This window comes from Gavialis gangeticus, unplaced genomic scaffold (assembly GCF_001723915.1).
Source record: "Gavialis gangeticus isolate Ggan-Ray unplaced genomic scaffold, GavGan_comp1, whole genome shotgun sequence".
In the NCBI taxonomy this organism is placed as follows: Eukaryota; Metazoa; Chordata; order Crocodylia; family Gavialidae; genus Gavialis; species Gavialis gangeticus.
This window is the reverse complement of record NW_017729022.1, coordinates 129,140,401-129,161,881: the sequence shown is the minus strand read 5'-3', so window position 1 is coordinate 129,161,881 and position 21,481 is coordinate 129,140,401. Positions and strand designations below refer to the sequence as shown.

General features: G+C 52.1%; 1 protein-coding gene across 1 annotated transcript in view; it reads right to left on the bottom strand.

The window, feature by feature from the left end:
* Window positions 1-3,643: 3,643 nt before the first annotated feature.
* PYGB (glycogen phosphorylase B) overlaps window positions 3,644-21,481 on the bottom strand; it is a 67,343-nt gene continuing 49,505 nt past the window's right edge. Inside the window, exons 10-20 of the mRNA XM_019516164.1 lie at window positions 20,797-20,943; window positions 19,794-19,957; window positions 19,138-19,252; window positions 17,287-17,388; window positions 15,650-15,797; window positions 13,480-13,538; window positions 12,503-12,644; window positions 11,035-11,242; window positions 9,764-9,898; window positions 7,863-7,929; window positions 3,644-7,006 (exon numbers count right to left, since the gene is read on the bottom strand). Coding sequence (XP_019371709.1) covers window positions 6,854-7,006; window positions 7,863-7,929; window positions 9,764-9,898; window positions 11,035-11,242; window positions 12,503-12,644; window positions 13,480-13,538; window positions 15,650-15,797; window positions 17,287-17,388; window positions 19,138-19,252; window positions 19,794-19,957; window positions 20,797-20,943 — 1,440 coding nt within the window. The 3' untranslated portion in view covers window positions 3,644-6,853. The remainder of the gene's footprint in view (window positions 7,007-7,862; window positions 7,930-9,763; window positions 9,899-11,034; window positions 11,243-12,502; window positions 12,645-13,479; window positions 13,539-15,649; window positions 15,798-17,286; window positions 17,389-19,137; window positions 19,253-19,793; window positions 19,958-20,796; window positions 20,944-21,481) is intronic.

The following is a 21,481-nucleotide window of genomic DNA, read 5'->3' as shown; positions in this document are numbered from 1 at the left end:
ACAGGATCCAAGCTCCTGCACTCCCACCCTGGAGCAGAGTGGCTTGGGGGAGAATGCCATATACTGAATTTTGGGCCCTGTACCTGGGAAGGGGCTTTGCAGGGCTCCCAGACTTGTTCAGACTCATTCAAACAACCTCATTCCATCAACTTACAATACCAGGCTGAGTAGCTTTAGTTCCTAGTGTTCAGCAGTGAACCTTACAGCCTTAACACTAAAGGGGTCTGTTCACTAATGCAGTTTTGTACAGCATAGCATAAACAGCCCAGCATGCATCCAAGTTATATCTACAGGCTCATAATCGTTACAAAGCAGACAGTAGCTTGTTCTTATACTGAGACTTTCTGCTGTAGTGTGGTTATACTAAGACTTTTGCCCCATAATACTTAGGAGCTAACTGTACCACTTACAGTTTGTTTGATAATACACTTCTATTTATTGCACTGATAGCACAGGACACTGTTTGGCTCCTTGTAAAACCAACTGTACATTCCATCTAATGCTGCTGCTGTCATCTGACTCATGTTAAATTACAGCCTTAAACAGAAATGTTGACTTTTCCCATGTGACAAAGATTAGATTTCAAAGCATGAGCCAGTGTTGTTGTTTATTTCAACACCTATGTTCCAGTTATTAGGCCAGTAATGTACTTTGAAATTTAAATTGAAATGTTTATCTAAAAGTGTGTAGTTTTATTAAAATGATTGACTTCTGATCACTCCAGTTTGACCTGCCTGTCGTTCTTTTTTGTTGTTTTTTAAATCTCTGAAGACAGTGGTGAAGCATGAGCCAGAAGTAAAATTTGATAGCCTGGGACCAACCAGAGCCAGTTGCAAAGCACCATATATAGACATCACAGCACTTCTGAGCTGTATCTGCATCCCATTCTGCTGCTTGACCTCTGATGACATGCGATGCTTTGGTCAGTCTAACAAGAAGCAGCCATGGGGAGGCTTTGTCATGGTATCTCTGTGTGTGTACAGGGGTGGGGGGTACACAGCCTGTGTGAAAGGGAAGGATCCTGAAAACTTCTTTGCTATTGTAAGGACCCCGTCTCATGGGATGCTCAGTATATGCTTTATTTAGGCCCTATTGAGCATGGCTGTGCTGTAGTAAACATTGGAATGTGTTCTGAGCAATTGCACAGTAATGCTTATTGTGATTTCTAAGGTAATATGTGACATGGTATGAAACCTCATGGAGCTGGTCCAAGACGGGAGCAGTGCCAGGGCTAGAATCAACATCCAGCAAGCTGCGTGGTATTATCTCCATGGAGTGGTTGGATGATAACTGAACATGCTACTTAGGACAAGCTAAAGACATATACCTCCCCTGTAAAGTTCTAACTTTGCTATGACACAATTGCACTTAGCACAGTACAGTGGCACCTAGAACACGTTTTATTGCTTGAACATGTGGACACTCCTATGGTCCCGTGTGCTAGACCTGGGTCATAGGGTAGTGCAGGGCCCAATCCCAGCATGCAGGACCAGGAGTGGTAGGCTTGGGATCCTGGGGCCCTGATCCCTGTGCATGGGACAGGCAGGGTAGCATGTAACCCTGGGCTACAGTCCCAGTGTATGGGGCCAGGTAGGGGCTGTGCAGGGCCCCACAGCCTAATTTTGGCATGCAGAGACCAGTGGGCTGGTGTGGGGCCCCAGGCCCCAATCTGAGAGTGCAGGGCTGGGCAGGGGTAGTGTGGGATCCTGGGGCATGGACCCTAGCACAGAGGGCCAGGTGGGGGCAGTGTTGTCCAGATCCAGGTTGAACTGTGAACTACAGCATGCCCCATGCCACTCAGTTGCCCTGCAGGGCCAAAAGGTTGAGTACCACTGGCCTAAAGTGTACATGTGTGGAAGTGGTTGAGAAGCAGGAACTGATGCTATTGAACTGTTGGGGGGCAGAACGTGACACAAAAGCCTGTAGCTGAACTGTGGCTGTACAGGAGCAGCTGAACCTGGGTTTGGGAAGGGGGCAGGTAGGATGGAATAGCTCAAATAAGACAGGTGAAGCTAGCAGGCACCTGGGGGCATTTTTATCCCCACCTGGGGAAGCAAGTGTTTGTACGTTCCAGTTCCAGTTCTGATAAGTGGGTGGCTCAGTGGCCCATGGTCTCAGGTGGATGTTTTGCACCAACCCTGTTCTACATGGATTTCAGGCCTGCGTGGCTGATTTTCACTGTGCTGGCCATAGTCCTGCCTCCAGAATATCTGGAGCTATTCCCTGGGACTGCTCTCTGCTGCTTCTGCCCAGAGGACAAACAGCTGTAAACTGTGTTCACCTCCTCCACATGGCAGCCTTGGGTAGGGTGCATCCTGCCTGTTGATAAGCCCCACTTGCCAACCCAGAGTGGGATATTTTAGCAGCCAGAAGCTGGGAGTCTGTTCAGCCACAGCACTGCAGCATAGGCACTGGATGTTAACACTGATGGTGGAGGGAGGGTTTAGGGGTGGGTGGCTTCCTTTACTAAGATGCGACTGTAAGTGGGGCTGAACACTGAAGGAGGGCAGGGGCTATGACCTGACTCAGCTGCAGCACCCAGACTCCAAATCTGAGAGAGTTAACATGAGCCCTGGTGGCTCAGAAGGAATGGCCAGATAAAGAACTCATTTGGTGTTGTGGGACATTGAAGGGACAGTTTGGGACACTTTTATGCTGTTTCTGGTTCAACTGCTCTTAGTCCACTAGGTGCTCTCATGCCAGAGGATGCCCTCCCCACATGCCTCAGCGTGTCCAAGACTTTTTCTCAAGCAGTGCCTTTTAAGATGCACTATTTACTTCCCTGCCACACACCATGCTATGCCCCCCCCATGCCCTTACCCTTACAGGAGCTCCAGGGATGGTGATGGTAGTTGGGCCAAGGGAAAGGGACAGGTTCTGTAGCAGGCAAGCTGCTAACAAAGGGCTTCACACTCAAACCCAGGACTTACACCTCTTGAGATGATGCCATTCAGTCCCGCCTGCCTGTTCAGGCTGTTTTAAGAGTTTGCTGCTGTGGGGCAAGGATCAATACCCCACCAAATTCCCAGAAGGCCAGTCTCACCCAGGCTCATAGGAAAACACAGCTATTGCTGGCAGGCCCAGGACTTTTTTGTATATATGGATGTGGCTTTCACCAGGAGGTGCAAGGAAAAAGCAGCATAGGATCACAGACAATTAGGGGTTCTGCTCCAGTGTGCTGGAAATCCAGTGCGTCGCAGCAGACCTGATTAATTTCTGCACTCCAGCAGACTGAATTAATGTGCTCCAGCAGATTCTAGCATCGTGTGCATCAGCGTCCCCATGCTGAAAAATGGCAACAGGATGCTTTGAATGAAAGTTTGTTAGACTAACCTTAGTTCAAAGCACGCTGCTGCCATTTTTCTGTGTGGGGACACTGATACATGTGATGCTCGGGTTCTTTTAATTAGCATGGCTCACTAATTAAAGCCTCCCCCCCAATGCCTCCTGGAGCACGTGTAAAAATGCCCTTAGGGTTGGCAGGGACCTCAGGAGGTAGGCTGACCTAACCCTCTGCATGACTTGTGGCTCCACTGGAGCCATACAGATCAGGTTCTGAGGCTTATGTCAGTGCAACCGGCGTCACTGGCCCAGAACCTGATCTGGTTACTGGCCTGAGAGCCCAGGAACTGGAACACAAAAGGAGAGCATTCTTGTTGTTTTAATCAGTTTCTAATACACAGGAGAGTACAGTATACACAATACACTACACACAGCCCCAGAGTTAATGTTGGAACACTAGTCCAGGGGTTGCAATAATGAATACATCTATTTGCACATCTGATTAGAGGCAGATAAGGAAGAGGCTGGGCTGCCGGAAGTTTGACACCTTCCTGGAAAATGGTCCTACTAGGTCTATGACCCAGGCACCTGATGAAAGTGCCATTGCCATCTGTACAGTTCAAATATCCCAGTTCAGGGAATGCAGGTGGTAAAATGGCAGTAGCAAGTCAACAGTCCAGCAAGTGCAAATCTAGATCAACTAAACACAGTGGGAGTAGATGAACATCTGCATGCAGTTGCAATATCACACACTGGGGATCAGACACAGGAGTGCAGACTCAAGGACTCTGACAGCATTAGAAAACTTACAAGTGAAATTACCTTGGGGTTGCTCTGGTTATTGGAAAAACAGACCTGCAATTTTTTAAAATTCATCTTGACCAGAGTAAGCATGTTATTGCCCCTGGGCAAATGGGAGGTCACCGCTCTGCATCCTTATGTGTATCCATGGGTGTAGCACCGTGATTCATTAATCAAAGCATTAAGCGAACGTGTACCAGACACTGCCTGATTAGTTTCCATGGTATTGATGCAGTTAACAGCCAAATGGTTTCTTCCCAACAGCTCAGGACAACCAGCCTTGGTAACCCTAGGAATGTTGTGGGGGTGCAGTGCTATAGGTGAGACCAGGGAAAAGCATGATGCAGGCAAGGGAGCCTGACATGTCAGTTGTGTGTCTAGAAGATGTACGAATCCCCCCAGGGCCCTGCTCCAGGGAGCTAGGGTGTGCTGCGCAGATGGATGCTGGCTCTGGACAGGGTGACAGGCAGGAAGGTCTCTCATGCTGGCAAAAGTAACAATTTAAAATTATGGCCACATAAAGTGTGTGGGGGGCAGGCGCTGAATGAGCAGCTGACTTTAGCCAATTAGGATCAAAGTGGACTAACAGAGCATAAGCCATTAAAGTTGCCTGTGCATGAGAGGGACACGCAGCCCTGGGGCTTTCAGTGTCCTGACCTAAGAGGTGGAGACCCTTCTTCTAGGCCCAGCTCATCGCCTCTGCCTTCCCCCTCAGCCTCACCCAGGAAAGCTGAACTCTATCGTCACTGAACTCTGCAGGGTTCAGGCTCGAGCTGTCCCCATCTTCAGCACACAAGTTATTTTTGCCTAGTGACTTGCAACTTCAAGCAAACTCTAGAGCTTCTGGAGCAGGGGAGGAAGGTGTCAGGAGGAAGGCAGTTACAAGCCAACTAACAGCCCCTTCCTCCTGTGCTGGGAAATGCAGCTACGGACACTAGCTGCAGCTAGAGGTTCTGGCCTGGGCACATCCCACAAGCAGGCCCATCTGCCAGCACAGAAACAGGCACAATTCTGCCCCAGGATGCTCGTGTGACCTTGTCCAGAGCTTAGCTGGAGCTGAGCAAGAACAAGCCAGTTCCTCCCAGTGCCAGTGGAAAGGGCTAACCCCCACCCCTGGGAAAGGGTGTTTTGTTACTCCCCAGCCTTGTCCAGAGCTGCAGCTGTAGCGCTGACACAGCAGGCTTGGGGCTTGCAGAATGGCCATGTCCAGAGCTGCCGCATACTAGGACAAGCCCTGCTCCGGGAGTGACTGCAGGTTCCTCTGGGCAGCCAGTAGGCACTAGAGCTTTTTGGGGGAAAATGTGCTACTTTGAAGGTGAGGAAAACCTAGGAACAGCAGCTCCACCTCCTCACAGAGGGGAAACGACTGAAACGTACTGAGCAGCCTCAAGCAATGCCGGGGCCACAGCAGAGGGCACCAGGCCCAGCAGCAGTCTACTTCAGTAACCAAGCTGGCCTCCGGTCCTCACGAACACTGCTGCTCAAGACAAAAGCTGTCAACGTGAAGGCTGCCTCTTCAGCTGCCTCTTGTGGTTGAATGAGGGGGCCACGTGCAGGAACTGCTCTGTACCTGGGGGCCCATGTTTTTTACAAAGTGCAAAGTGAGATGGTCATAACAGCAGAGCTGGGAACAAGCATCCCCCTCTGCCTTTGTCCCTAGTTCATTAGTGCCTTCCTGCCCCTGCAAGGGAGCAAAGCTCTGCATGTCTGCCCACAGGATCCCCAGAGGAGCCCACAGACCCATGGGCACTTGTGGCTGTGGTAGATGGCACACAGGGGCTGCTCCCTGTAGAATCCATGGGCTACGCCTCCGCCCCGATCAGCCAAGGCCGCCAAGCTCATGACAGGTCACAGAACAGCACCTCCCGATTGAGCAGCCGGTGGTTACTCTCTGCTCGGTTGGGACCAGTCCATGGGGCCTCAGACACCTCACTGCTGGAAGCAGTGGTAGGACTACACTTCGCTGGAGCCTGGCACATGCCCCCTTTCACATCCCCGAAACGCACTGTTGGGCTAAACAACAGTGGAGCAGAAGGGATGCTGTTCACGCTCATGGCTACCAGTCCTCCCACAAGGCTCCTAGCTGTAATACAAAGAGAAAGCCTAGTTCTTCCTCCTGGCTAGAAGGGCTCTATCTTCTTTCCACCAGAGCACCAAAATGAGACACCCCTTTGAGACACAAGAGAGCAGGACAGCTTCCTTGCCTGGGGAGCTGAGTCACGTGTTGTCAGAAACAGGTCGCCCAGCTTAGGCAGTGCCACACCTCGGCTGCTTTAGAGGGCAGGGCAGGGGACCTGCCCATTGTCTCAAAATGGCTAGGGAGGCAGCTGCGTGGCCTGGCAAAGGGAGGTTTCTGCACATGTCCCAGAGGATGGCACAGGAGGGAGGTTGAGGGGGAGGGGTGACTAAAGCTTCTGATTAAGCGCTTGGTCTAATGTGGGGCATAGCCACAGGACAACCAGCTGGCTGCCACCATGTTCAGAGCAATGCACAGCACATGCAGGTGAGACAGCATGACATGATATCTGTGTCCGTCACTGGATTCCCTTCTGTGCTTTCCATCGAGACTTTCCTCCCATTTCCCCCTGCAAGGAATCCTCCCAGCATCTCCCCCCATTCCTATGATAAAGCACCGTCCTCTATCTACGGAAAACACCATATTGGATAGATTTGAGCCTGGTGACGGGCAGTTAAATGCCTGTGATCTCATTTGTGCAAACCTGGGAGCACCTGAGGCCTGAACCAGCCAGCCGTGCACAGCTTGCACAGGCTATTCCCTGGGGAGGTTGGGGGGTGGGATCTTCAAAGCAGAAGGCTCCACCCCCCAGATCTCCCGGGCATACTCCGTGATGGTCCTGTCACTGGAGAACTTGCCAGAGGATGCAATGTTCTTGATCACTTTCTTGGTCCAATCCCTGGGGTTCTGCGAAGGAGAGGATATGTCAACGTGTTACACCTTGGGCCCTGGTCATCGGCACCATCCAGCATGTAGCTTGTAACATCCCAACAAGGCCCTCATGGGTGCCTCCCCTTCCATTTTGGGCTGTGAGTACCAGCTTGGCACCCTCAGCATGGCCTCCTGGGGGTGGCTCTGATTGTGGCCCACACGGATTCTCTCAGGAAACAGCTCAGAGAGCTGTGGCCAGCAGCTCTGAGCCAGTGGCTCATCAGCCATCATCAGTGTGAAAACTATTTATGGCACAATTCCAGCCTCAGCACCTAGAGACAGAAATGGGCTCAGAAGCATGATGTTATCAGAGCAGAGGCAGGAGATGGCTGTTGGTGCAATGGGGCACAGATACAAAGCCACAGGCACTAAGCCAGTCACTGAAGTATGTCATATGTCCAGAGCGGTTGTAAGTTCATTAAAGAGACTGAAGTTACTCTTAAGTGCCCCGTATTCTACTAGGCACCTGAATTACGGATATTACATGCAGTTGATAACATCCTGCCAGGATAGAGATGCTCTTGGGGTTGCCTATGAGCCAGCTCGCAAGGCCAGTCTGAAATAACGCAGAGGCAGGAGGGGGTATCCCTGAGGCTGAGGCCGGCCCCCACTCACTAGCAGTGCAAGGTTAGTGAGGAGGCAGGTTGGAGCCTCGAGACATTTCTCTATGAATAAACCATAATGCCAATGCTACGATGCTGACAGAAATACTTTTGTCAGGAGGGCTGCTTCTGCCCCCTGAATTGGATGGGGCCCTGCAGAAGCCCAAACCAGGTCTCTACATTTGCTGCCCTTATTTCTAAGCATGCAACTGTTTGCTCCACAACCTTACCATGTAGAGCTCATCAACCTGGCCCTGGCACTGGATGTAGGCTTCATAGTCAGCGAACACTTTAAACCTGAAACCCAAGCCGAGGAGAGAGAGTGGCTGAATTTAAGCTGCCATCTTTGCTCAGTGGCTCAAGCCAACACACCACACAGAATCAGACACATGCAGGCCTGGCAGGGCCCTCAGGAGACCATCTAGTCCCACCCCTGCTTCAGCAGACCAGCCCTAATCTGAACCACACCAACCAAGTGTCCGCCCCACCTACTCTTAAGAACCTCCAGTGATGGGGACTCCACAGCCTCCCTAGCGAATCTGCCCCAGTGCCAACACCCTCCAAGTGGCAGCGTCCTTCTTACTCCCCAACCTAAATCCCTCCTGGTTGCCATTTCATCCTTTTCCTTTTTGTCCTGTCCCCATGGTGCAGGGATGGGACAAACTGTGTGGCAGGGCTTCCTGATAGGATGGAAAGCACTAGAGCAGTGGTTCCCAACCTTTTTTATACTGAGGACCAGCCCAGGGCACATGAAGCTGGCTGCCTCCCTCCCTCCGACTGCTCAGATTTCACCCCACATGTGATGGCCGGCAGGGGAAGCTGCTCGCCCAGGTGGGTGGACAGGGGTCCAAGTGGGGAGCTCGTACCATGCCCTGGCAGCCAACCCTTTGCAGCCCAGTACCGGGCCACAGCTTGGTGGTTGGGAACCTCTGCACTAGAGTTGCCTCGGCTGTTCTCCAGTGTCAGAGGCTGCCCCAGGAACCAGAGCTTGGAAGAATGATGCTACTGTTTCACCCAGCATGTGGCAAAGCCCAGTGCCTGGCTCCTGGTGTGATCTGCCAGCCCAGGGAAGGGACAAGGGTGTCTTCACAGCTTGCTCCCATGGGTCCTGCAGAAGCTTCATCCATGTGTGAGGAAGAGCAGAAAGGCTCAGGAGCAGCTCATGTGGCCCAGACTCCTTTGCTCAGAGAACATTCCCTGCACACCCCATAAAGACATCTCCTGCCTCTAACAGAGAGGGGCTTAAAGGGCCACACACCTCCCTCTACCATTCTGAGGTGCAGCCCTTTCCCCACCAGCCAGCCTGGCTGGAAGGAGTTTATGCCAAGCCACAGAGCTGGCCCTCCCTACTGCAGCAAGAACTCTGGAGGTAAGGGCCTGGCTCACACTTCACCTAGCCAGGGCCGAATTGTGGGACCAGGAGCCAGGACCATTCATGATGGGGACATACAGATCAAGGGGCTCTACCCTGGCCATCAGCAGCTCATAGGAAAAGCCAGAAAAGAGAGAGGTCCCTTTGTGGTACGTTGAGATATTGGCTGCTAACAGTGAGTGGAATCTGCAGCACCAGACAGGCCCCTAGTGGGTGCCTGACTGTATGTGGCTGTTTGCTATAGCCTGGCTGTGTTGCAGCCACGAGACCAGAGCCACTGGGTGAGAACCTGAGCATCTCAGGGCTGCTGTGGTGTCCCCTGGGCACAACAACTGCCCACAGCACTGGGTTGGGGTAGGAAGCCCAGAGCATGGCTGCATTTGTGGCAGTGCCACGTCTCACCTGTACAACTTTAGGGCGGACAATGGGACCAGGAAAGGGAGGAGGAAAACATTGTTAAGGCGGTGGGTGAGCCCTGGTCTCATTTCTCTGACCACATAATGCCACTTCGGATTTCATGACCACATACTGCTGTTTCCCTCAGCAGGGGAATACTGCAACAGAGGGGCAGCCAGAGGTGGATGAAACGCCTGTGTCCCAGGCCTTCATTTAAAGCCCATGGGGCCAAGAGAAGTCTTCTCTTTGGTTGCTATGGCCTTTGGACAAGCTCCATAATGGGAAGCAGCCAGGGGTGTAGTAGGACAGACAATGACGTAGGGGTGCCTCAAAAGCGGAAGGGATGAGTGTGCTACCACTTACCTGTCATGGTACATCAGCATGTCGACAACGTCGTGGAAGCAGCCAGGGTCCCGAGGAGAGAAGAACCCACTGCTGATCTGGTCAATGGCCTGCCTCAGCTCAGGGAGGCGATCATAGTATTTCTTCGCGTTGTACCTATGCAGGATGGCATGGCCTCATGCTGCAGCCCACAGGACAACCCCTGTGCCAGGGCTCCGCCTGCACAGCTCAGTCAGCAAGGCGCATGCAGGAAAGATCACCCCCATCTCCCCACCAGGTTAATGTAGCTCTGCTGGGAACCCCCCCTGGTGTAGGCACAGCCCTGACCAAGGGGCTTTCATCATCTGGGGAGCAGGGAAACTGCTGTACCCAGCATCTCCACTAGATAGATCTATCTCCATTACAAGCTGCAAGACTAAACATGAAATATTGTGGAGACAAAAGTCTGTATCAGGACATCCAGGAAGAGCATAGACCAACTGCAGAGGCTTCCTCAGCCTGATGAAGGGTATTTGTACTCGAAAACTTGCAACGAAGAATTTTTCCAACTATCTGAGTTGGTCTAATAAAATATATCGAATTTACCCGAAGAACCTTGTCTGCCTATGTCTTTAGACCAACACGGCTCCAACCTACACCCCTGTATCAGGACACGAGCTTTTGGGGGCATACCCTACAAAGGCAGTCGAGTGCCCCACCCCCGGGCTACAGTGGGAGTGGGGCCCTGAACAGCCCCTGTGCATTTGGGCCAAAATCCTTTCTTTGGCTGACTGGGCTTTGCTTTGCAAGACAAAGGCCTGGAGTAACATCTTCCTCAGCCCCTATGTGACTGAGTGGCCCCCAGCTCATTCTCAAAGGCAACTTCAGCCAGGTCCACCTGGCAGCATTTGCTGTAGGCACAGCCTGGGGAGTGGGCAAGGGGGTCTGTTTTAACAGCCTTTTGTACACATGACAAACCTCTTCTGAGGACCCTGCCCCACCCACTCAAGAATGGTGCTGTCTGAGGGAGCTGACAGCAGCCTGGAGCTGGAGTGAGCCATTCTGGCCAAAACACCTTTGTGCTGACATAAGCTGGAGCTGCCTGTGGCCCCTGGGTTCTCAGCCAGGGATGTGCAGAAGCCCTGGCTCTGGCAGCAGACCTATGCTTTCACCATCCTGGCCTCTTCAGCTGGGGGTGAACAGAGCTGTGCCCATGCCAGGAGTGTCACTCATGCAACCCAGTGCCCAGCCCAGGCCAGCACCTCAAACTGCCACAGCCTATAGTGCCCTGGGCCCAATATAGCAATACTAACCCTTGCTGGTCCATTGCCTCCACGTCCTCCACCCGCATGCCAAAGATGAAGAGATTCTCTTCACCAGCCTCCTCTGCCATCTCCACGTTGGCGCCATCCATGGTGCCGATGGTGAGGGCACCATTCAGCATGAACTTCATGTTCCCAGTACCTGAGGCCTCTGTCCCAGCTGTAGAGATCTGCTGGGACAGGTCGGCTGCAGGGATCACTGCAATGGGGAAGACAGAGGGAGGAGCCTGTGACTGGAAGGTGGCTGAGGAGCAGGCTTGAGCTCAAGACATCAGCTCAGTAGAGAGCAGGCCCAGGACAGGGGATGAAGGCTGTCTTGATGTCTCTGTCCTACAGCTGCACTCTGTGCTACATGTCCACAGCTTAGACATGGAGCCATCAACCCACATCTGAAGGGGGTGACCTTCTCCCTAGAGACCACCTGGCAGCTAGGAAGGGCTGCTTCACTGTAAGACTGCCACCAGGAGCCAAAGCCAGGCAGGTGCCACATACACCCCTCCTTGGCTCAGTCAGGTCTTGCTGATCCTTATCCTCCCAGGGGTGCTAGAGAAGGGGGTCTGAGCTTGTTGGGCCCAGGCAGAGGCTTGTGCAACAGGGAAATAAGGCCAACAATGAGCATCAACTCTGCTCTGGGACAGTAAGAAGTGAGGCAGCAGTATCCATTGGTGGCACCCAGAGGAGCCCTACCAAGGCCACCTCTGAGGAAGAAAGGAACAGAGTCCTGGCTGCCTGACAGACATAGAAGCAAAAGAGGGACTACAGGAGGAAGAAGGGGGCCTGGGACTTTCAAAGGCCTTCCAGGACCTGAGAGATTCCCTCTATTCATGGAATACACCACTGATAACAGCTTGGTTTCAACTGTGGGCCCAGCTCATGGCATCGCAGCTCCTTTAATCCTGGAGTTCCTCCCATGCGGCCCCCTGCTGCTGCTGTTTGGTGGATGGGCCCATCAGTCCTGCCGCTTGCTCCTGATGGCCATGAGGCAAAAACTGTGGTTTTAAATATGCTGCAGTTTTGGCCTCCCACTGCTTGCTACTGACCAGACAGGAAGCAAAAACTGTGGCATGTTTAAAACTGTAGTTTTCACTTCCTGGCCGTCAGAAGCAAGCAACGAACAGCAGGGTCAATGAGTCCCTCCACCAGTCAGTGGTGATGGGGCACAAGAGGGGTACTCCAAAATTAAAGGAGCTGCAGCACCAAGAACTGAGCCTGCAATTTAAAACAGGCCCTAATGATGATGCACAGCTGGAGGCCCTGAGCCTAGGTGAACACTTCACCTCACTCAGCCCTTTCGCCCAGCACATGGAGTCTGTATTCCTCCTACCCTGACCCCTGCTGTCCACACAGCTTTGCTCACCAAGCTGAAAGGGAATCAAGCTCCCCACTCTGCCCTCCAACTCTGGATGGTGACCATTGCATCCCACCATAAAAGGCCCCTCTCCTTGCCTTGCTACCTCACCTTTCTCAGCAAAGGACACCCTGTAGTTCTCCAGGAAGATTACTTTGAGCCGGTCTCCCACGTAAGGGTCATTATTGACAACCTCCCCAATGGATGTGATCAGTTTGATGATCATCTTTGCCATGTGGTAGCCAGGAGCTGCCTGCAGGGGAGGGGGGTGGGTTAATAAAGAAATGAAAAGAAAGAAATGATGTCTTCATGAGGCCAATCAGAGAAGCCAAATTGCCTGGGCTGCTCGCTTGGATGCCTGTGCTGCTTGCTTTGCCTTAAGCAAAGGCAGGCCACGGGCCTACACACGGCACAACACCAAACTTGTTTGAAAATAGATATGCAAAGGCCTTGGTCAGTGGAGAAGGCCACGATGACACATGCCATGAATCCCTTCCATGGGGCTGCTTCTGCAGAGAAGCTGCCATCTCTTCCCACTATGGGGAACAAGCACTGCTCAGGATGACAAGCTGCAGAGCAGGAACAGCAGAATGACTCTCCCAGCTCCAGCTTCTGCTCTGGCTCCTGTGGCGAGGGGCTGGGGCTGGGAGACAGCCACCTTACCAATCTCAGTGGCAGTAGCCTGATGCGAATGTCACTGAGGGGAAGAGCGGAACTTTGCCTCATGCCTGCTGGAGCAGAGGGAAGGAACTCTGGAGCAGGCCCCATGCCCTGGGGACAAATGTTTGCATAATAAGGAGACTGTGCATCTCCAGACCAAGCTGTTCCCCCATAAAAGGTGACTTGATGTTGGCAGCAACCCCGCCAGCCCTCCTCCTTCACAATGATGGTCTACCTGAAGTACCTACACAGCACCAAGAACTGGAGGCTGCTGAGTGTAGATGTGCCCTGACTAGGCTGTCACTGCACACTAGAAGCCCAGAGCCCATGACCCAGCCCACTCTTGACCTACACTGACAAGGTCCCCCAAGCACAAAGCAGCACCTGGGCTCAGGACAGCAGTCTCAAGCTATAAGGGCATATGTTACCTTTCCGCCAATCATGATAGTCCTCGGCACAAAGGATTTGGTCGGGTTGCTTCTAATACCTGCAAGACGAGGAAGGAAACAGTAGTGGTAAATGAGGTGGCTGTGAAGGGTCACAGATGGCATCACTGCTAGCATGGTGTGGGGACGGCGTGCCCACCAGGCCCAGACCCCATGGTGCTAGCGCTGTACAGGCTAAGCGCAGAGACAGCCCCTGCCTCAAGGAGCCTGCAATCTAAACCACCATCCAGAGGTGTCTCTCCACATGCCAGAGCTGCATCTGCTTGTACAAGTTTATAGAATAGCAGCCCTACCCCCCACCCTAGTCAAGAGCACTTGAGGACCAGGAGCATTTCCAGACTAAAATACTTTAACTTAGAACATCCCACCCCCAACAGAGGTCCAGCCCTGGTGTTTCTGCTGCACAGCACCCATGTCGCACCTCAACAATTCCAACATCCTTATGGCCTGAGAGCAAGCAGGGAGGTGCCCTGCAGATGTGCTGAGGGAAAAGAGAAAGAAGAAAGACCCAGAAAGTTCCATTCTCCCCACAGGCCCACTATGAGCAGGGTGGATTTAAACAAGCTGGGTATAAGGAAACCAACCCAGCTTTTGGTCTGGCCCTTTCTTCCCTTCTTCCTCAAGCCAGTCAATTTAGGATGCAATGCTCAGATGTGGAGCCTGAGCTGGCAGGGCCCTGGATGTGATACCCAGGGAGCTCCTTCTCCATCCCCCGCTCTGCTCCCCAGAGTTATAATGCTAAACGGTGCTACCTCTGGGGACCAGTGTGCCTGGGGAATGCCCTGCCCTTGAAGAGGGAATCAGTGCTGCTGGAAACAAATGCCTGTAGCTGTCAAAATGCTGCTTGGCTGTATGCCTGGACAGGGGAGCAGAAAGCAGCTGCAACCCCACCCCCTGCCTGTTGCCTCTGCAGTCAGACTCTGCAAAGTGAAAGACAGGACAGCTCCCTTGGGCTGCCATGCTGAAGGGGAGGGCAGGGGAGGAAGGTAGGGATTGAGCATTATGTTGGCTCCACCCCATCCCCAGCACATCAGCCAGGGTAGAGATCCCAAAGTCCAGCTATCGCCTTCTACAAGGTTTAGGAAGAAAACATTTATGCTGATATAATTTACATGAGTCCTGTGCACCGCTGTGAGTTAAACTCCAGAAAAGACAGACAAGCAGAGTGTTCCAGAGTAGCAGACTCTGGGCTTATGACTACGCCTTGCCATTGGGGAGCAGGGGAGCTGGCAATTTGCTGTTTGTATTGAGCTAACTGTTATACTTCAGTAAGTTGCAGACATGTGACCTCTGTCCTGGTACAGCTTGCACCTGCATAGTGTTACCCTATTCTTTCATGAGCAATTCCACACCAGAAGTGATCCTGGGAAAGGGCCTTATGGCATCTGTACTCCCCCTGTGTACACCTGTGTAAAGGGTCAACCACATCAGCACAAACACATAATTTATCCAGGTGACAGCCCTGCTGCTCTGGTCTACAAAGTCTCATCCTGAAGGCATCTATGCACGACCCGGTGAGGGCCAAACAACAGCGCTGACACTATATACATGCACCATATTTGCTGTCCTTTTCTCCCCACAGGCAGAAACAGGTGCAGGGGCCTGGCTTCATTTGCAAGGGGTTACAGGTGGTTTTTATACATGTACTGCCCTGTGTTTATGTCAGGGAGACAGGGTGGCAGAAGGGGCCTGGCACCAGGTGTAGAAGACGATTGCGATCTGTGATCCTGGGCGTTCTCGAATGCACACCCTGAGGTAGCTCTGCGTCCTATGTGGATGAGTGATGCCCTCACAGTAGGAAATCCCATCATGCTGGAAGAGCCCTGGGTTGGCTACAATCTTTATTCTGGAGCTTCAGTTGACCCAAGGCCTGGAACACCTTGATGACAGGACCAAGGCCTCAAATCTGACTACCTGCTGCCCCTTCCTGAGCCATGAAGCCAAGCGCCTGCCCAGCTCCTAGGGACACCAGCCTCACAGCAATACTCCCTATAGCTACTGTGGCCAAAGGACTTCGCTAGATTGAACCCAACCACCCCATTACTGTGTGACCGGGGAAGGAAAACTGGCAATTCATGTAGTGACAGGGCTCTCAGCTCCCCAGTGAGCCCAGCTACCCACCCCTAGGGAGCGGCGGAGAATCAGCACTCACGGTTGTAGAGGGTGATGGCGTGCAGACAGTTGAGCAGCTGCCGCTTGTACTCGTGAATCCTCTTCACCTGCACATCGAACATGGAGGAGGGATTGATCTTCACCTTGTACTGCTCTTCCAACTGGGCTGAGAACTTGAGCTTGTTCTCCTGAGAAAGGAAAGGGAAGCATTTCCTGGTCTTTGGTGTGTCACTGGTGCTCAGTGCAAGGTAGGGTTCACCACAAACTTTCTAACCTGCTGCACAGATGGCTTCTACTGAACATCTGGGACCACAGCTAACACTGTGTGCACCAGATGGGACATTCACAAGGAAACAATCCTTCCTGACAATGAGGCATTACAAAAAATCCAAGCACTTTGGGAAGGCTCTAAACCTTCATGCTTCAGGGCACAGACTGCAGCTGACAGGGATCAAGAGGAAACATTCTCCAAGAGCCTGTTATCCCATCACTGCTGCGGTTTCTTGCTCCACTCCCTTCAGCCTCCAGGGTTGGCCACTGTCTGTGATAGGCAGTGGGCTAGTTGGGTTTCTGGCCTAGTCCAACCTGGCTAGGCCATTCCTATGTGCCTGGCCAGTCAGCCACAGAAAAGAGGGGCCAGAGGAAAGAGCTCACTCACTTGGTTGAGGAAGAGAGAAACCACAAGGAATCGAAAGGGAGGAAAAAGAGGCAGAAAGAGAAGAAGTAGGAAAAGTAGAGGACAGAAAGCAGTAGAGAGGAGGGAAGGCCAAAATGCACAGGAAGGGAAGGCAAGCACAGAACTGGAGAGGCTACAAAACAAAACTGGGAGGGACCTGGAATAAGGGAAAAAGGGAAAGAGGTATAGGGTGACAGGAATGGAGGTGTGTCCACTACCCCAACAGAAAGCCTGGCCAGATATCCAGGGAGAGCCCCAACCAGCCTAACTTGTCACTTTGTCAAAAATGTTAGGGTCAAAGCTGGTTGGGAATTTGTCAACCCTGCTTTTTCAATAAAACACATGTTGGCTACAAAAACTGACATGTTCTGCAGGAAAGGATCAATGGGTCACATATGACTCTTAAAGTAGAGGAGGAAGAAAAAAAATTAAATCAAGAGTCATTTTGTTCTGGTTCCACATTCAGTGGAGCTGGCGCAGGCAAATGAAGTGACTCATCAGGATGATAGCTCACACCCCCATTCCCCAATGGAACCCGGCTCCTTGACCCAGCCAGAAGTCCCATGATACACTCTGGCTCGCTGCATCATGGGCAATGTAGTCCAGCCCAGGAGCCCAATCCCCAGAACTAAAAGATGGCATAAGGCATTCAAACTACATCCCTATGAGGCGAAGTGGCAGCTTGGATGCAATGTTTCATTGTTGCAAAGCAAAATGTCGCAGAAGTTTTTATTCTGCAATGAGATCTTGATATTAGACTCCTCTTGATGTGGGATGAAAGTAGCACAGTCAAGTGTATGGACTAGATGATCGAGTACTTGGCTCCTTCCCACCAGAAGACTCTACGGAACAAGCTCTCTCTTGATAGATATGGGAGGAATCCTAGTGAAGTCAATGGAGCTGCACCCACAGGCACCAGCAACATTGTTTAGCTTAATAATCCTACTAATTCAGACTCTCCAAACCTTAGAATTCCTTAGATTCTCTGCTGTTTACATTACCTGTTTGACTTTGGCCACATCCCTGATAAAAATCTCATCATCAACAAACTGCAGTAACTTCTTCAGCTGGCTGAGATCAGTTATGAAATCTTCCCCGATTTTCTAAAGAAATAAAACAGGATATGAATGGCCTCTTGACTGTGAGATGAGCTGCTGCATGATTTCACTTTCCTGCTAGAAACAACCTCAACAATCCTGCCTGGAAACAAAAACAAAACAGAAAACAAAAAATCTAGAACGCTTCTTGGCCAAAACATGGACAGCGATCAGGTTGTTCCTCTGCATCCGTTTAGAGCACTGCTTCCCAAACTTTTCCTCAGCATGACCCCATTTCTTCAGCATGGCCCCTCACTTCCAAACTGCAGCCCCTCCCAGGTGCCCCAGGGCCAGTGCCTGCAGCCCTCTACCCCGCCAGTAGCACCCAAGCCCCAGCTGCTGCCTGTGGGAGGCAACGGCTGCTGCAGCCAGAGCGGACTGCGGAGTCCAGCTCCCCTCTCTGTCTCCCCCACCAGCAGCAGGGCCAGAGTGGAGCCTGTGGCGGGGGGAGCGTGCAGGCTGCCCGCTAAAGGCTCAGGACTCCCTACCCTATCTTCCCCCAGCAGGCGGAAGCACTGTGCTGCTGTAGTCACCAAGGTGTGCCTACTCGACAGCAGTGGGGGTGCTCAACTCCACACTGCTGCTGCCGTGTCTCACCTTGGTGGACAGGGTTGTGCAGCACTCCCTCCTGCACCAGGTCCTGCCCACTGGGCCATGGAGGCAGCTATTGCCCAGAGCTCATCTGGCCCTCCTGTGGCCCCATGCCCTGCTGTAGATGCAGAAATCTTAGGGAAGGGGGGAATGTGCCCCCCACTGCATCACCTTGGCACTCTGTCCCCTCCACACCCCATGTTGCCTGTGCTCCCCTGCCCTCCCACTACGTTGCCTGTTTCCCCCCTGCTCTCCCAATACATTGCCTATGCCCCCTCCCCTCCGGCCCTCATAGACTTTCCTGGAGGGAGCTACTCTCCATCCACCACTGCTTGGCATGTGCGCACACACATATACATGGTGCCCCCTGCCTCTGATTGCCCTCCCCTGCCCCCCCAGCCCCAAGCAACCCCTTGCAGGCTGGAACTCTGCCAGCCTGCAAGGGGAAACCCAGAATGAGAAAAAACGTGGGAAAATACAGAAAACCCAGATCCCTGTTTATCATGACCCACAGTTTGGGAACTGCTGGTTTAGAGTGCAAATGTATCCTGGAAAAAAGCTGCTACTGCAACCAAATTTAAACTGCCACACACTTCCATATCTCTGCAACACAGGTAGATGAAAAAGGACCAAGTGTCCTGGCAGTTACTGTCAACTGGAACCCTTGACAGAGAGTACAATGATACATTTCCTTGCATTAAGTTAACTAGATACTTCAGGACACTGCACAGCCACTAGATACTTCAGGACACTGCACAGAGATCCTGGCAAAGTGTAGCCCTGGTAAACAAAGGGGACCAAACTGGAATTAGGGTTGTGTGGAAACCTGTTTGTGTTCACAGTAGTAGATATTTGGCTTTGTGAATATCTCCACTTCAAGCCACAAACATCCTAGCACAATGGGAGGTGATGCTGTCCTGATGGGTTGCTCTTATCCCATAAGAAAGAGAAATCAAAGATCTTCAGGCCTAATTTTAAACTGTGGCACTCCCTGCATCTACCTACCAAATGTGCAAGTAGTGTGACATCTGCAATTCCTGACTTCCGTGAAACAGTGTTGATTTACAGCAGCTGAAGATGAGGCTCCACTGTTTCTGCTTATCTGAAGACTATACTGGAAACAAAGTTTTGAGACTGAGTTTGCCCAAGACCCTCATAACTCACCTCTGCGATAACCTCTGCAAGTCCTGGGTTGCAAAGCAGGAGCCAGCGCCTTGGAGTGATGCCATTCGTCTTGTTCTGGAACTTCTCTGGTTCAAGGTCATAAAAATCTTTGAACCTGAGACAGAGAACGGGGCGGAGAAGAACTGAACCTGATTCATTCAGAGCTGGGTCTTATAAAACAGGATCATTAAACCAACCTGCTTCTACTTGTACTTGCCAAGGGCTTGAAACAATTCCTGCTGACATATTTCAATGGATTTCCTTGGAAGCTGGAGTAGGCCTCAAACGCATCTGAATAACTAACCCCTCCACCTACACACTCGTGCCTCCGATAAGAGCTGCTGTTCCTGGGAATCTACATTTAGCAGTTCCTCCAGCCCACCCAAAGTCTCTTTCTCTTCATCAGTGGGACAAAGCATAGATTGTAACTCATACCATAACACCCAGGCACATTCCCTTCCCCTTTACGGCCACATCTGACCATATGGTGGGGGAGCAGGTTTACTGCAGGTGTCACTCACAGTTTAACAAATCCTGGAGAGGCTGTCCTGCTGGCGATGGTGAAGAAGAGATACAGACCCCCAGGCTAGGCTTGGAAGGCCTGACAGCTGGATGAGGGGAAACAGCTATTTGTGAGTCTCGTGCCTGTCACTTACACTGAATTTTTTACGATTTCAGAGTGAATCCTGGCCACGCCGTTGACGGCATGGGAGCCAATCACGCAGAGGTGTGCCATGTTGATCCTCTTGCAGTCTCCCTCCTCGATCACAGACATCCTTCTGAGGCGATCAACGTCCCCAGGGTACAGGGCTGCCACATGCTGCCAGAATGCACAGAGAGTCATTGGCTAAGGCAGGGGGATGCTTCAAGGGGGACTGGCAGGGGAATGCCATGCTGATTCTGCCCCAAGAGCACAGGAGAGGACAGACACCAGGGAGTGGGTGGGGCTTGGTTCTGCCACACCTGCTGCTACACTGAGCACCAGATAGGGGTGAAGTTATTAGAGCTGGGGGAACATATGGCAGGATTTTGTGGGACTCATTGGGGTGGGACAGCTCCTGCACCCTCAATTTTGGGGTGTGGGAGGCTTGAATTTTTCAAAGGCACTGAGCTCCCACAGAACAGGATTGCTGGTGCCCTTGGAGGGCACAACCCCAGAGGCTGAACTTAGCTATTTCTCCACCAAGAAAGTATAGCACCAGTGACACAGTGACACAGGGAGCTGCCCCTGCACTGGATAGCTCACATCTTCACAGGGAGAAGAGTACAGTCTGCTGCCAGCTACATGAGACTGGAAGCAAAGGCAAGTTTTGTGACATGAGGACAGAAACAAGAAGTCCCCATGCCCAGCCCCCTCCTCTAGGGCAAGATCATCCCTGCCTAAATCACCACAAACAAATGTTTGTCTAAGCTGCTCTTAAAATATTCCAGGGATGGAGTCTCCAGAACCTCTCCAAGAAGACTGCTCTACTACAGTCACACCTGGCATTAGTTAGTCCTTCCCAACACCCAAACCACCTCCTTTCTAATAATTTCAACCCAACAAGATGGGCCACTAGTCAGTCCCTAGCTTCTCACAGCCAGCTACAAGCTGGACTCTATTCTCAGTGCCCTCTTCCCACCCAAACCCCCAACAAACAGCCCAGAGTGCAAGCTTACATCCAGGTGCTTTTGGTTGATGGCATAAATGATCTCCAGGTGACGTGGCAGCAGCTTTTCAAACATGGAGATTGGCCAGCGCTCCAGAGCCTCTGGCAACACCGTATGGTTGGTGTACGCACAGGTCTTCTGGGTGATCTCCCAGGCCTAGGCAGGAAAAACCCAGTGAAGAGAAAGCAGCCCAGAGCCCTGTATGGAGGGAAGTGCCCCTGACCAGTACTGGGCAGAGCAGGAGGGCAGCACTGCAGTGTGAAAGGGGATAATGTGCGACTGTTCACCATGCAAGGGCAGTGCATTTGGTTGGTCACCTCCAAGCAGCACCATGCGCTCTACTCCGGCGGAGCCCAGGGGGACCAAAGTGACTAGATCATGTTGAAAACAAACCCGATTCAATTGTCTCAGAGAGCTGCAGGGTTAGAAGCACAGCTGGGACACTTGGGGATTCCTCAAGGCTGTACCGTGCCACACTTGCCAGCTCCAGGTGGAGGCAGACATCACCCCAACTTAACCATGGAGACACTGAGGCACAGGGAGGGGAAGAGAAATGCCCAAGACCAGCCAATCAGTTAGATGCAGAGCTAGGAACTGAGTCCCAGTTTCCTGAGTCCCCACTCTGTCAGCAGGGCCCCACAGCCTCCGTGGTGGGGTTTTCACAGTTTCATAGTTTCTAGGGTCGGAAGGGACC